We start from the raw sequence: 13,678 nt of genomic DNA on the forward strand, positions 1-13,678 counted from the left end.
AGTTATACGTGATCCTCAGAGGAGGATTCAAATGAGGTGCCCATTTGGCTCTTCTATCTATAATCATCTCGACGTATTCATACAGCAGTGAAGCTCGATGAACATAACAAATCAAAGACAAAATTGACCCCACCATAGCGTGAATGCGGTGTTCATGATCCAAACATAAATATCTGGCGTTGCGAGTGGCTTTTTGAAGAGAAATGGCCAAGTAAAGTCCTGCCGCGGTTACATACAAGCAGGGGATTTCAACGAGAAGTAAAGCAATGGTAGTGTAAACATTATCCAAGAAGATTCTAGAAAGTTACGCGACTCATATCAATTGAAATTAAATTGGTTACAACTTATCTCCTCCATGTCTAAGCACACATTCAATGATAGTAGCGTGAAAGAGCTCTGCGTGTTTTTGAAAAGTCTCTTTATCTTCCACTTTGCAAGAACCGAGAACTATGTTGTAGTGGGTGCTCCTCATGTACACTTTCGGAGATTGAAATTCTAGTTTGTTGTTGCATCTGTCAAGAAAACCGTGCATTGTTCGAAGCCCTAGAAGACTATACACGTGGTATTTGGAACCCATCCGCTTAAGAAGAGGGAGAATAATCTGATCAGGGAGAGGAGTATTGGGGTATTTCTGTCTATAGCCGGTCACTAGGTCTTCCAGGAGATCAGTGAAGAACAACAAACTGTTTTCGGGGAGTTCCTCACCACTCACAAGGTGTAACATGTGCTGAATCTACCCCAAAATTGTTTAAAACTCGGGAGAAGGAAACCAACGTACCATGAACATGAGATACTCTAGATCGATGTACTGACTCATGGCTCTTAAAGCAGTTTCCACGTTCTTCTCCAAGCACGCGTAATTGTTTAAATCGGTTTCAGGAGTTAGACTCTTATAATATATATCTAAGAACTTTACAATGAGGTCCTTGTTAACCCACCCCCATTGTTGCGCTTCTTCGATCTGATGAAGTACCTCGAAGATTTTTCGCGGTTGTACGGAGTCCATCAAGCACGTATTTTCGATCAATACTGCGCTAAAATAACGTTAATTCTTCACTAGGAATACTTACAAATTATCTCCATAATAGAATTGATTCTCTGCTGGACCTCGGAAGTTGACAACAAAACTGCGCTAAGAAGGTAGGCGCAGTAATGGTCAACGTCCCACGCGTTTCCTTCGTCGAGAAAAGTAACAACGGCATTGAAAACCATCCTATACTTAAGCGCCGTGAGGAATTTGATCAGTTTTTCAAATGTTAAAAACGCCTTTTTCAAATTCTTTCTATAACAAACGCGCGATTATAAGAAAGTGAAGTTGTGTCAAACCTCTGAAAGTGTTGAATAAGAGTCTTCTTTAACGTTATTTTCAGCAGGAAGTGGTGGAGGCAACTAGCCCCAGCCCAAACCAAATGCGTCGCTACCTCATCACTGATCTTTTCAATCGGACTCCAATCAATTAAAGTGTTCAACAGCTGTAATGCTAGAAAACGGTTTCTTTGTGCTCCCACCAACTCGGTTTACCTTTCAGCCGGTTCAAATGAACCAAGTAGACGTCTTGGACGTACGTCAAACAGTGCTTTAGAAGTATGTTTCTCAAAGCTTCAATTTCAAGAACAGTGAGCTTCTGCTTGCGCCCCAGACGAGGTTTGATTAGATCGAAAACGAAGGATTTATTCGACGCTAAATCGGTACTAAATTGAAAGAAGGAAGAAGAAGTAGTTACCTTGCGAATCGCTACGAGTTTGACGCCGCAGTTCTCTTAAACGTATTTCAACTTCTGATACTTGTGTGTTTGTTAAAAAAAAAGGTTGAGACGCCATCGAAGACAGGCGGCGGAATTTTTTTGGCGTGTTAGCATCACGAAGAAAAAACTTGCATTTGACAGTGTCAAACTGGCAAACAAACTAATGACTTTGGACTTAAGAATAAAACGTTGAAAATGCCGCTTTGCTTGTAAATATATTTAAATCTGAAGATGCGTCCTAATGTGAACCAACTGGTACAACAACGATGTTCTTCCTCTTCCGGAAGCACCTCCAGAGTCCATACCTCGCTTCCCAATCCTCAAAGAACAAGTTCGGCTTGTTCCAAAGCACGTGGTGTTGAGCGTACCGGTATTTCATGTACAGAGGAGGATTCAAATGTGGGGCGAAATTCGATCTTCTGTCAATAATCGATTCAACATAATCGTAAAACACTCCAGCTTTGTGAATATAACAGACCAAAGACATCAGTGAAACTACAGTGGCGTGGACTCGATGGGCGTGCGTCATTTGAACATCTCTTTCAAGCACCACTTCTTGTAAAGCCATCGCTAAACAAACTCCTGCAGCAGCGGTATAAGCGCATGGGATCTCTATGAGAAATAGGGCAATGCTGATGTAGACGTTCTCCAGGTACGCTCTGGAAAGACAATTTTCGAGATTCGTCATCATGATTATTAGATTGGTACTTGTGGACGCCGTGAACAAGAATGGATTCCACGATGGTTTTGTGTAGTTCTTCTCGGTGACGTTGAAAGAGCAACTTGTCCACTTGCTTATATTGATTCAACACTATGTTGTAATGAGAATTCCGCAAAAAAATAATTGGAGTGTCTAGTTTGACCTTATTGTTCATTCTATCGATCAAGTTGTGCAGAACTCGATGCCCTAAAAGGCTGTACAACAAATTTTTTGATGATATAACCTGGAGGACTGATGGCAACACTTCTTCAGGCAACAGTTGAGTCGATGCTTTCTTACAATGTAAATGCGTGGTGTGCTCTAGAAGCCCTCCGAAAACGAGTAACGCTTCATCTGTTATTTTTTCAGAAGCTATCACTTCTAACATCCAACATGTCTACTAACAGTGTAAGAATGGGGATAAAACTACAGGAAGATTACCATAAACATGAGCTGAGGCGGAGATGCATTAATACCGGTGGTTCTTAAAAAAATCTCCAAACTTTTATTTAACGCTTCGTAATTATAGTCGTGGTTTTTTTCCGGTGTTATACTACAATAGTACATATCCAGAAGCTTATCGAGGATTCTTTCATTGATCCATTGCCAATTTTGGGATTCCTCTACATCGAAGAGGACGTGGAGAATTTGTCTGGATGTCATCGAGTTCGTCAGAGTTGAATTTTCAATCAGAGCTAAACAATTATTAAATTTGACGCTTCGTCCGAATCGAAGACTCACCGATTATTTCAAGCATTGAATTCATTCGATTTTCGTGGTCCGCAATAAAGAGAATTCTCCTCAACAAATTCGAGCAGAAGTATTCAATGTCCCACAAATTCGCTTCTTCGAAGAACGTTATTGTGGAGTTGAAGACAACAGGGTAGAATTGCAACGAAAAGAAAAGAAGTAAGCTATCGTACGTCCTGATCGCTCTTCTGGCTTGTTTCCTTCTGATCCACTCCATAATGGTTTTCTCTGGTTTCAACCTCAAGAGAAAATGGTGAATACAACTGAGACAAGCCCACATCAAATGCGTCGCCGTTTCATGAGTCAGGTTGTTGCTAGAGCTCAACGAGATCAGAGTTTCCAAAATGGTCAGACCTAGAAGAATTTTAACAGGAATCACCAGCTACTTTTATACCTCTCAGCCGACTCAAATGAATCCGATAAGAATCTTGCATGTGAGTCAGACAACACTCCACCAGTTCGTTTCTTAAACTGTCAACTTGGCTGGATTTGAGTCGTTTAGCCACTTCAGTTTTTTTTCTCCCACATCTTCGGGTGGTTTTTGCTGGCTCTGGTGTGGGAAAAGCTCAAATTACGTTCTTTGAGTGAAGGTAAATTACGTGTTCCTCCCAGCAGAATATCTAAATCGAAGATCTTCTCTAAATTTGCCTCCAGAGGGACCAGTTTTGAGGTCAGGGATGGCTTTTCCGCCATGGTAAACAGCGGAGAGCTTGAGGCTTCTTTGGAGCGTTGCATTTTTTATTTTGGGTGGTTTTATGTAGCACTTTTAATTTAATCGAGACTGAACATTGTTCCGGAGAATTTAAATTTGACAATCACATAATGTCTGACATTATAAATTTGACTTTTTTATCATTACAAAAAGATCGTGCGTTGATTCGATCGATGAGCATCGTGATTTTTGAAAACCGTTCGTTTCGAAATCGGAGTAAGCAGAGTTGGCCCTACTCTGGCGGAGAACGAATCATTAGTCTAAACAAACATATTTAGCCAATCCACCACTAAATAATTTAAGTCTTGACCAACAAATGCCTCAGTAGAAGTGTTTTTGTTTCCCAAAGGATTTAAAAAGAATTTTTTCCTCTAATCCTCGATTTTTTTTATCTAAATTACATGGACTAATCAGCAAATTCGATGCGATAAAAGCTCCACAATCAAACAGACACATTAATGGAGTAATAAAAAACTAGACCTAAAATGAGGCTCTGCCATTGGTCGTTCACCAATGTTTTTTTTAAACTCCTGCAATTCCTGCGGATTTTCAAACAAGAACTGACACATTTGCCACTTGTTTGTGTTATTTCCAGTGCAGTTTAGCAGGTATTTTATTATATATTTTTTTTATTTTCATCATAATATTTTGCCATTCTGCTGATTTCCAAAATTGCTCCTTTGTAAATCGGTAAATTCTCTGCAGGAAAAAATGACGTATATACATTTTGTTCATATTATGCAGTCTAAAAATAATTGGCAAGGAGTTTTTTTTTTCTGTTCGGTCCATTTAAAAAGAAGATTCTTCTTTTTCATTCATGTTATTATAGATGGAAGAGAGTGGAGATCTCTCTTTTAATCAAAATTATAAAATATCTCCAAAATATTTGAATGGGACAATTATCTTCATTCTCCTAGAGTTAGGCAATGGAAAAATCTACTCCCCTCAGAATTACAATTAAAATTGACTTCGATTATGTAATTTGAAGGTTTCTCCAACTTCTGTTGTCCCTAGGATGGATGGAATATTCAAAATACCACAGTAATCCCAATGTTTTATTGATTATGATTTTTTTGCAGCACTTAAGCCACTTTCAGTCCCATACTTTCTGTATAGACCACAAACGTAAAACCTTAATACAACTTATTAGCAATCTCTCCCTCAATCGTCTAAAATGCAAATAACTTCACCTTCATATTTTACATTTTGTCCTCCATAAGCATTTAATATTTCCAATTTAACTTGTTTACTGATCGCTGGAAGACTAAACGAAGAAATTAGAAACTTATTAAACAAACTTAACAAGTAAATAAATAAGCCTATCTGAATACAAACCCCAATTCTTCAAGCTGTTCGTTGTACACCGCCATCAACTGATCTTGTCGAATCGCCAGCTCGTTATATTTTTCAATTTGCCACAAAAGTTGTTTTATTTGTTCCTTCTTGAATCCTAAAACTTGTTTTAGATGGATTTCTACCATCGATGATGTCTCACCTTCTTGAGGAGTCTCCTCCACCTTTACTTCTTCAGATTTTATGTATTTATTAATTTGGTCTAAAATTTCTACAGATAGTCGATAATTGCGAGCTTCATTATTCTGATTGAGCATAGAAAACAGGTAAAAACACACAGTTCTAGGTGTTATCGAGACATTGTGTTGTAATTGTAATTTCGAAGTGAGAATCTCCAAGAAACGCGGCAAGTTTAGATTCCTCATGTTGATTTTTGACAGAATTTCTACAAGAGTGCACCCCAAAGCGTCCGTGTGCTTCGACAACAGACTAAATGTGAGTTCATAGTCGTTATTTACGTCCTCCGGGGTCAAACATTCTTCAATTTCTTGTAGAGCGTACTCCATTTTTCGGTTAGCTTCGTATATCTTGTGGTAGTTATAAACAGTTTTCAGGATGCACCCAGCGCATTCTTTTTCGCTAACCTGACTGTCTTTTGTTAAATCTACGCAAGGACCACGCATGTGGAATTTGATTTTTGGTACAAAAACTTCCGCTTCACCTCTATAATCACTTTCAACAACAACTTTAGCTGTTGCTCTTCTTATTTCGAAACACTCCACCGTTTCTACTTCTACAATTTTAGCAAATTTGAGATACATAGCTAGGATTTCTTCCTCCCCTGTTAAGTCGATGACTTCTTTCTTCACTTTAACATATCGATATTCCTCCGAGTCACATAGTGTTTCGATTACAGTACTGATAGCTTCATGGAGAGACAAACAAGACGTTGGTTTAATTTTCCGTTTCTTCGGATTCAACAATTCTTTACACGTCAAATATTTTATCTCTGCAATCTCTTTAATTTCGGCCTTGTTAACTTTTCTTGCCTTCACCCGTCCGTTGTTGGTTGGTTTTCTTTTCACAGGGGACTTGGTGACTTTTACTGCCTTCTTCTTTGGTTCCTCTTGGTGGATGCTGAGTTTGCGTTTTTTAGGAGGAATGGACGTGTTGATTTTACTTTTAGCCTGATTCTTGATTTTCTTAATTCCGTCATCGTCCAGGACACTTAGTAAGGTGTCATCATCGTAAATCCGACGAATTGTGGGATTTGGAGTTCTGCTCATATTTTCACACTCGTGCATAAAACGTTCTATGTCGGTTAATACTTTGTCGTTTTCTTTATCTCCAGCGTAAGTGTTTCTCCTGAAAAGAGAAATTTAGCTTAGATTAGGTTATCTGGACGGATCTCCTTAAAATTTGTTGCTACGTGGATAAAGCAAAGATTAGAGAGTTGTGTAATCTTTGGTTGAACCTTGGAGATGGGATGGAATTAAAGAGTAGTCGCACTTGGAAAATGTGTACAAAATAAAAATAAGAAAACTACTGATCTCTGTATAAATCCTACCTTATTATTCTCATATTTTTTTCACCGCAACACTACTACACTTACTGATCTTTTGACAACGTAAGTAGTTTCGATAAGACAAGATAAAATAAGAATGTAATACCATCTAAATCAATAAAACTGAAATTTATGATCGATCTTATAAGCCTAAAACACGTTTCACTTGATAAAAATACTGATAATGATAAAATTAACCTGAAAAATAATTTTGAAATCCGCGTACAGATTCGAAAAAATATATAACTTCATTACATGATTTCAAATTTCATTTTCTATGCTCAACAATTTAAAAATTAAAATGAAACTTCTTTTTTCATTAGCAATGCAAAGAGCTTTGTGACTTTCTTATTACTGATAAAAAATCTGAAGACGTGGGCAAAAGGTACGACGCCGGAAATGAGATTGCAAGCTATCTGCTAATCTGTACGTAATATTAAACTAATTGAGATAAGCATATCTCATATTTCCAGTCTCGTAATTATAATTTTTTAAAAAAGAAATAATTTTTAGTTGTAACAAGTGTTTGAAACTAATTGACTTCTAGAAAGTTGCATCAGAATATCCGAAATTGACGTCCAAAAACAGTAAACTTTCGATAATTTGAAATTCAAGGGACCTAGCAAAAAAGACCCTGATTTGAATAAACACCCAGACATGATATACTGAATTTTCTGTATATACCGACAAAATGAATTATAATTTACAACAATTTTCTGCATATTCTATTGAATTGCACATTCTCTGAACAAGTGAATCTTCTTGAAAGTTGTCTAGTTGATCGGGTGACAGAATTGCGGCCTAGCATGAAAACTTATTTCGATATGTACAAAATAACATTTAGTGTGGTGAAAACGTAGGTTTTCCAGTTGCCTGAAATAAAAATCTTAAAGATCCCATAAAGAAAAAACTCTTTTCATTTCCATTTCAACCCTCCTTGGGTAATGGACACTCTGAGATCTAAAAGCAATTTTTTGAAATGATAAACTACTACTACTCTCTCATCTCGTTACGACGACTTAGTTCATCTTGAAATACAAGGAATGGGACAAGAAACTTTATAAAACTGTATTAAAATTTAACAAAATAGATAATCATGGCAAAAAAAAATAATTAATTAGTTAAGGTTTTAGGTTTTCATTCAAATCAGTTTATTTACCGAACTCCTCTCGTTCAAAGTTCGAAAAAGTATCTTCTAGTCTTCATCTTTAGACACCACAAGTGAGATTTGCAAAAAAAAGTTTGTTTTTCTTATATCCGCATTGTTAGCGACAACACTTTTTATTTTGCTTCAACTTAAAGTTTTATCATACATAAATATAAACGTTATTTAAATTTAAACTGTTATAAAACTGAACTAATTGTGGTATAAAATTGCTTAAGCAGGTAAATAAAACACAAACTTTTTGCAAGCGCACAAAAACCGTATTTCTGTTTGTGAAGTCGGAAACCCCAAGTTTACAAACTCCATTCGTGTTTGACTTTGATTATGCAGATTAAGCCCAATTTTGAATGTTGAAATTAATAAAATTCTGACTTACATTTTAGTCTTCCGTGATTGTTTCTCTTATTGCAAAAACACGGGTATTTGACCTTTTAAAACACCTTTAGGTAAAACGTAATGTCACAATATTGAATAAATCTTGCCGCAATTTTTTACCGACTATCATAATATTTTTACCTGTTATTTGGCACGTTCTTGTTCGATTTTTTCTCCATTGCCACATATCCCCAAACCTTGATCTTGAATTATCGACTACACTCAATTAAGACATTACTAACTGCTGTAAAAGTCGACATTTTTCTGTACTGTGATCAGAAATTTGCAGATAACAATGTATATACGGTTGCAACAGTATGCAACCTACTTTGCAAGAGTATAGAATTTCACTTGACCAGCAAAAATATTCGATTGAAAACGACTGCGTCAAAAACGATTATTATTTAACCCCTCCTCGCGTTCGATTTGAATGTACCGCCAAAATGACTGACTAATTTTTACAGATTCCTGTAACGACAACATCAAAAACCGTGTCAACAAAATCAAAAACACAGTTATTTAAACTCGAATATTTTGAATTATGTGGAACGTGACAATAGCAGTACCGCATAGCTCCTCTAATGGGTGACTTCTAAGCGGAGTTTTACGAAAAGGTTTCTTGGTTAAGGTTAGATAACATATCTTTAATTTAATTACAGTACTTTGAATTAAACTTTGGACTACAATAAAAAAAACTGTGTTTTAGTTTAACCGGTGAAAATGCAGCGAGCGTTCCTTGATATAAACGGCGTTAGAACCAACGTTCTAACTTATGGAAGATGGGTGGAGGAGTCTGCACAGTCTCCAGGGCCACAAGATATAGTTCTGGTGATTCCTGGAAATCCTGGAGTCACAGGATTTTATAAGATGTTCATGCATATTGTTCATGAGAGGACTGGATTTCCTGTCTGGATTGTGGGCCATGCTGGACATGAAGTCCCTAAGAATAACACTGTTTTTCCAATACCACCCTTTAAAGGAAATGAGACTTTGTTTAATCTTCAAGGACAAGTGGAGCACAAGGTTTGTTATCCATATTAATACCATTTCATTCATGAATGATTTTAGAAAGACTTCATTAAGAAGTATGTCCCTGACAATGCAAGAATCCACCTCATTGGACATTCAATAGGCAGCTACATTATCCTTGAACTGTTGAACGACCAGTCACTCTCGTCAAGAGTCGTTGACGTGAATTTATTATTTCCAGCAATAGAACACATGAAGGAAACTCCAAATGGAAAATTTCTAACAACTTTTGTAAAACCAATTGTCTGGTTAATTGTTTTCTTATCATGGATCTACACAATTTTACCATCATTTCTCCAAACTGCATTAATGTATTTATACATGAGAGTGGTTTCCATGCCTAAAATGCACTTCAGAACGTTGGTTCATTTCATTGAACCTACAATTATGGAAAAAGTGTTTTTCATGGCCTTTGAAGAACTTGATCTAGTTAAAGGAAGAAACAACGAAGTTATTCAAGCTAATAAGAACAAAATCAAATTTTTATATGGCAAAAGCGACGGATGGGCCCCTCCACTATTATACAATAGCTTAAAAAGCGACATTGTTGGAGTTAATGCGGAAATGAGCGATTTTAACCACGCTTTTGTCTTGAAAGAAAGCAAAGAAGTTGGTGATTTTGTTAGTAATTGGGTGGTGAAGAAGTAAAATTATTAATAAAAGTGTGAAATACGAGTAATTGTTTTAATTTACCTCTTCAGGTTTTAAATTTCGCGCTCTACGCACCGAACAAATCTAGTAACTTTTTTGTTAACAAGCGTTGAGTTGGCAACGCTCCTTTCACTCATCCATTGACGACAGGTATGATTTTATTATTTAAATTCCCGAATATTTCTCCCATCTGCATACAATTATTACAAAAATCAACTCAAATCAACCCTATTTAGTGTGTCTCACCCCGTCCTGTATATATAAATGTGTTTTTCTCCTCAGACTTGACACTAAACTACTTTGTTGTTTTAGGTTATACCATAACCCAACAAAATGGTAAGTTTTCCAGTGGAAATCCTACGTAAGCACTAACTGATTACATTATAGCCGCGTGAACTCCACGAAATCAAACAGTTCTTGCTCACAGCGAGGAGGAAAGACGCCAAATGTGAGTAGTGCCCCCCTTCAAACCTGTCATTGACACGTTTTTGCAGCTGTTAAAATCAAGAAGAATCCTGAAAATACCAAGTTCAAAGTGAGGTGTTCCCGGTTTCTCTACACTTTGGTGATTACAGACAAAGAGAAGGCTGAAAAGTTGAAGCAATCTTTGCCTCCAGGTAAGCCCCATTGTTTATTTGACTTGATGTTCTAACTGGACGTTTTTAGGTCTCCAAGTGAAAGAAGTGAAGTAACTAAATGGTTTTACTTTTATAACTTAATATAACGTTACGTATGAAGTTGGAGTTTTATTGCACCTCTACATTGTTGTTTCATGTTGGCGTATATCAAACTTGTCTTCTGATTCTGAGTCTGAAAGATGGTGTGCCTCCATTTGAAAGTAGCCAGATTTCTCCAAGTTTCTGCAAGGTTTGAATAGGGACAGGAAGCTACAAAGGTACTTACCCTCTTCTTCCTTTTTTACACTTTTCAGAACATTTTTTGCTTACAACATAAATAATCAGAGAAATTAGTATTAGAACAAGACCAACTAGTAGCGCTAGACAGATTGAATCAAATGGCACCCACTCCATGGGGTCTGTGATCTCTATCACTGGCATTAGTGTAGGCATTGCTATGCTTTTTAAAGTACTAAAACCACACTTTACTAAGTAATTCAACTGGTTTTTATAAATACGTCGTTTCGTCAACATCTTTCAATCCCACACGTAAACTTTCGTCTAAATCTTTCCCAAGTTGGTGAAAAACAGTTTTCCCAAGCCAATTGGCAAGTTCTTGTTTACCCATTTGCCTCAATCTGCGTTCCAAAACTTCGTGAGTTTCACCTCTGCCCTCGCCTTCAGCAGAGTTCCAATGAAGGAGATGTTCAATGCAAGGAACGTCCTTGGGAATTGTTTGTTCTTCAGAATAAAGTGAAAGACTTGTTCAGTGCGCAGAGTTTTACCTGCTTGTTCTAAATTGTTCGGCATCATGTAGGATTTGAAGTGGGCCGCCGCCACCAGTCGGCGGCATTCTTCTGGAAGAAGGTGGTTTGCTAGGTACTCTAATTCCGCAAAGTTTAAGTCAATTGTAGCAAAAGCCGATGTTAATAAGAGTAGTAAGTATTGTATTGTCATCGTGGGGAACTGTCAGGTCATGGAAGTTGTCATTTTATTTTACAAATCAAGAAACAGAAACGCTCTAACAAGCAAGAAATCCCCCATCCACGGGCAAGCAATTTCCAGTAATCATACTCGACTTATCACTTAGCAGAAAGAGTACTGCGTCCACCACGTCTTTGATTTCCGCAAACCTGAAAATGAAGTTATATCATGGGAAACTGGAGGATCCTTCTTACCTTTGTAACGGAATCTTGGCAAGCATAGGCTCCCCCATCTTCGGATCGCTCCAGACTTTCCTCCCCAATTCTGTCATGACCACAGTAGGATTCACACAATTCACTCTGATTTTATTAGGACCGTATTCTAGAGCTGTGGCTCGCGTAAACGCATCAATTGCGCCTTTAGTGGCGCAGTAAAGAGAGTGGTTTAAAAGTGCAGCCTTTGAGGCTTGGGAAGAGATATTGACTACAGCCCCAGGAGAGTTCCTAGCTACCATATCGGCAATGGCACCTTTAGTGACGTTGATCAAAGCTTTAACATTTACCGAAAACATCCTAAAAAGTAACCAATTTCTTACTCATTGTAGTCTTACTTATCATAATCCGACTCAGTGATTGAAGTTAAGGGGCCAATGATTGCTAGACCGGCATTGTTGACGACCAAATCGATGGGAGAGACGGATTTTACAGCCTCAGAAGTGGATTTCCAGTTTGAGAGGTCGACCGCTAGAACTTCAGCAGAAGGAATGTCTTTTTTCAGCTGATCTAAAATTAGGGGTTACGTGTCGTTTTTTAGCAATTGAAAGTACCTAATAGAGTTTGAGAGATATCCAGAGCCATGACGGTGGCCCCACATTTCGCCAACTCCTCCACAATTGCGCGTCCGATTCCTAAGAAACAGTTTTTGACGAAAGGGCAAAGTACCTTTAATATTACCTTGACCAGCTCCGGTCACTAGAGCTCTTTTCCCTTTGAAACTTTTCATGGTTACACAAATCAAACCTCGGAGTCAACTGATAAGATTACACTTTACTTCGCAAACACTTGAAGAGTGGGTGTATAAACATAAGTGCGCAATCAAACAAGTTTTACTCATTTCCATAAGATACTAAAGGGGGACAACTTCAAGTCATTTACGACGTTGCTAAGGTAGCCGTAATATGATTGACGTTGCTACGTCGCAAACACCTTTAGCGAGTTGAAATTGACCCCAAAGTTAACAAGCCAGAAATCCGCCATCAATCGGCAAACAAGTTCCAGTAATCATACTCGACTTATCGCTCAACAAATATAAGACAGCATCGACAACCTCGTGAACTTCTCCAAATCGTCGCAACGGAATCTTCGCAAGCATGGGCTCAGCCACTTTCGGATCCGACCAACCCAGTTTACCCATATCCGTCATAATAACAGTGGGATTTACACAGTTAATTCTTATATTGTGAGGACCAAGCTCCAAAGCCGCTGATCGGGTGAAAGCATCCACTGCACCTTTAGAGGCACAGTATACAGTGTGATCCAATAAACCAGCGAGGGAGGCTTGAGAAGACAGGTTAACAATAGAGCCTGGAGCTTTGCGAGAAAGGAGATTCTTTGCAACGATTCTGGTGACGTTGATTAGAGCTTTGGTGTTGATGGCGAAGACACTGTCGACGTCTTCTTCAGTAATTGCAGTCATGGGTTTGAGCCAACCGAGTCCTGCATTGTTCACAAGGAGGTCGATGTTACCAATGGCGCTCAAAGCGGCGGTTGTAGCCTTCCAGTCACTAAGATCAAGAGCGATTGTGGTGATGGAAGGAAATTCTTTTTTGAGGGTCGCTAGAATAACAATGAAGAATGTGAAGAAACATAGCAACTCTTATTAACAGTCAACAGCGTCGTTCTTACCTAACTGATCTTGAGTCCTGCCGACGGCTAGGACTTGAGCGCCACATTTTACCAGTCGTATGGCAATGTCACGACCGATGCCTAAAAATAAAAAATTAGACAAAGAATCGACGAGAATAACACACCTTTGGTGGCTCCGGTGACAAGAGCCCGTTTTCCAGTAAAGGAGATTTCCATTGTCAAGAAGTAAATGCACCAAATGCGTCTAACAAACAGAAATGAGATATTTGGGGTCATCCAGGTCGTAATA

General features: G+C 38.1%; 6 protein-coding genes across 8 annotated transcripts; 2 read left to right on the plus strand and 4 right to left on the minus strand.

The window, feature by feature from the left end:
* Positions 1-4,874: 4,874 nt before the first annotated feature.
* On the minus strand, positions 4,875-10,302 carry LOC148171387 (uncharacterized). 3 transcript variants are annotated; one of them, XM_088042575.1, is made up of 4 exons: positions 8,445-8,658; positions 5,402-6,564; positions 5,242-5,356; positions 4,875-5,170 (listed from the first exon to the last, which is right to left on the minus strand). In XM_088042575.1, the coding sequence occupies exons 1-4, from the start codon at positions 8,480-8,482 to the stop codon at positions 5,068-5,070; spliced, it is 1,419 nt and encodes a 472-aa protein (XP_087898701.1). In that variant the 5' UTR covers positions 8,483-8,658; the 3' UTR covers positions 4,875-5,067. The 3 variants fall into 3 exon arrangements, with proteins under 3 accessions (XP_087898701.1, XP_087898703.1, XP_087898702.1); XM_088042577.1 differs by lacking the exon at positions 8,445-8,658 and adding an exon at positions 10,230-10,302 and having other exon boundaries at positions 4,876-5,170; XM_088042576.1 differs by lacking the exon at positions 8,445-8,658 and adding an exon at positions 6,767-6,839 and having other exon boundaries at positions 4,876-5,170.
* On the plus strand, positions 8,742-10,007 carry sturkopf (lipid droplet associated hydrolase sturkopf). The gene is made up of 3 exons (XM_088042585.1): positions 8,742-8,931; positions 9,010-9,326; positions 9,372-10,007. The coding sequence occupies exons 2-3, from the start codon at positions 9,024-9,026 to the stop codon at positions 9,978-9,980; spliced, it is 912 nt and encodes a 303-aa protein (XP_087898711.1). The 5' UTR covers positions 8,742-8,931; positions 9,010-9,023; the 3' UTR covers positions 9,981-10,007.
* On the plus strand, positions 10,047-10,720 carry RpL38 (ribosomal protein L38). Its single transcript, XM_088042591.1, has 5 exons — positions 10,047-10,133; positions 10,296-10,319; positions 10,371-10,431; positions 10,478-10,600; positions 10,650-10,720. Exons 2-5 carry the CDS (start codon positions 10,317-10,319, stop codon positions 10,673-10,675), a joined length of 213 nt encoding a protein of 70 aa, XP_087898717.1. The 5' UTR covers positions 10,047-10,133; positions 10,296-10,316; the 3' UTR covers positions 10,676-10,720.
* On the minus strand, positions 10,715-11,557 carry LOC148171390 (uncharacterized). The gene is made up of 4 exons (XM_088042592.1): positions 11,386-11,557; positions 11,119-11,341; positions 10,887-11,072; positions 10,715-10,843 (listed from the first exon to the last, which is right to left on the minus strand). Exons 1-4 carry the CDS (start codon positions 11,555-11,557, stop codon positions 10,741-10,743), a joined length of 684 nt encoding a protein of 227 aa, XP_087898718.1. The 3' UTR covers positions 10,715-10,740.
* Positions 11,558-11,574: 17 nt separating this feature from the next.
* On the minus strand, positions 11,575-12,569 carry LOC148171391 (L-xylulose reductase-like). Its single transcript, XM_088042590.1, has 5 exons — positions 12,478-12,569; positions 12,351-12,431; positions 12,135-12,306; positions 11,779-12,096; positions 11,575-11,733 (listed from the first exon to the last, which is right to left on the minus strand). Exons 1-5 carry the CDS (start codon positions 12,524-12,526, stop codon positions 11,622-11,624), a joined length of 732 nt encoding a protein of 243 aa, XP_087898716.1. The 5' UTR covers positions 12,527-12,569; the 3' UTR covers positions 11,575-11,621.
* LOC148171392 (L-xylulose reductase-like) lies at positions 12,551-13,664 on the minus strand. Its single transcript, XM_088042586.1, has 3 exons — positions 13,554-13,664; positions 13,429-13,509; positions 12,551-13,359 (listed from the first exon to the last, which is right to left on the minus strand). The coding sequence occupies exons 1-3, from the start codon at positions 13,603-13,605 to the stop codon at positions 12,758-12,760; spliced, it is 735 nt and encodes a 244-aa protein (XP_087898712.1). The 5' UTR covers positions 13,606-13,664; the 3' UTR covers positions 12,551-12,757.
* Between the last annotated feature and the right edge of the window lie 14 nt (positions 13,665-13,678).

This window comes from Gnatocerus cornutus, chromosome 7 (assembly GCF_029298725.1).
Source record: "Gnatocerus cornutus isolate USDA-ARS CGAHR chromosome 7, icGnaCorn1.1, whole genome shotgun sequence".
Classification (NCBI taxonomy): Eukaryota; Metazoa; Arthropoda; class Insecta; order Coleoptera; family Tenebrionidae; genus Gnatocerus; species Gnatocerus cornutus.

Coding starts and splice junctions, on each gene's coding strand:
- LOC148171387 (XM_088042575.1), bottom strand. CDS start 8,482: ATGGAGAAAAAATCGAACAAGAACGTGCCAAATAACAG. Junction 5,357..5,401: donor GGAGGAGACTCCTCAAGAAG/GTGAGACATCAT, acceptor AACAAGTTTTAG/GATTCAAGAAGGAACAAATA. Junction 5,171..5,241: donor GAACAGCTTGAAGAATTGGG/GTTTGTATTCAG, acceptor TTCTTCGTTTAG/TCTTCCAGCGATCAGTAAAC.
- sturkopf (XM_088042585.1), top strand. CDS start 9,024: ATGCAGCGAGCGTTCCTTGATATAAACGGCGTTAGAACCAACGTTCTA. Junction 9,327..9,371: donor AAGGACAAGTGGAGCACAAG/GTTTGTTATCCA, acceptor GAATGATTTTAG/AAAGACTTCATTAAGAAGTA.
- RpL38 (XM_088042591.1), top strand. Junction 10,432..10,477: donor GAGGAGGAAAGACGCCAAAT/GTGAGTAGTGCC, acceptor ACGTTTTTGCAG/CTGTTAAAATCAAGAAGAAT. Junction 10,601..10,649: donor GAAGCAATCTTTGCCTCCAG/GTAAGCCCCATT, acceptor GGACGTTTTTAG/GTCTCCAAGTGAAAGAAGTG.
- LOC148171390 (XM_088042592.1), bottom strand. CDS start 11,557: ATGACAATACAATACTTACTACTCTTATTAACATCGGCTTTTGCTACA. Junction 11,073..11,118: donor AAAGATGTTGACGAAACGAC/GTATTTATAAAA, acceptor GTGTGGTTTTAG/TACTTTAAAAAGCATAGCAA. Junction 10,844..10,886: donor TGTAAAAAAGGAAGAAGAGG/GTAAGTACCTTT, acceptor CAAACCTTGCAG/AAACTTGGAGAAATCTGGCT.
- LOC148171391 (XM_088042590.1), bottom strand. CDS start 12,526: ATGAAAAGTTTCAAAGGGAAAAGAGCTCTAGTGACCGGAGCTGGTCAA. Junction 12,097..12,134: donor ACTGAGTCGGATTATGATAA/GTAAGACTACAA, acceptor GTTACTTTTTAG/GATGTTTTCGGTAAATGTTA. Junction 11,734..11,778: donor GCCAAGATTCCGTTACAAAG/GTAAGAAGGATC, acceptor CTTCATTTTCAG/GTTTGCGGAAATCAAAGACG.
- LOC148171392 (XM_088042586.1), bottom strand. CDS start 13,605: ATGGAAATCTCCTTTACTGGAAAACGGGCTCTTGTCACCGGAGCCACC. Junction 13,510..13,553: donor TGTCACCGGAGCCACCAAAG/GTGTGTTATTCT, acceptor TTTTATTTTTAG/GCATCGGTCGTGACATTGCC. Junction 13,360..13,428: donor CAGGACTCAAGATCAGTTAG/GTAAGAACGACG, acceptor TTGTTATTCTAG/CGACCCTCAAAAAAGAATTT.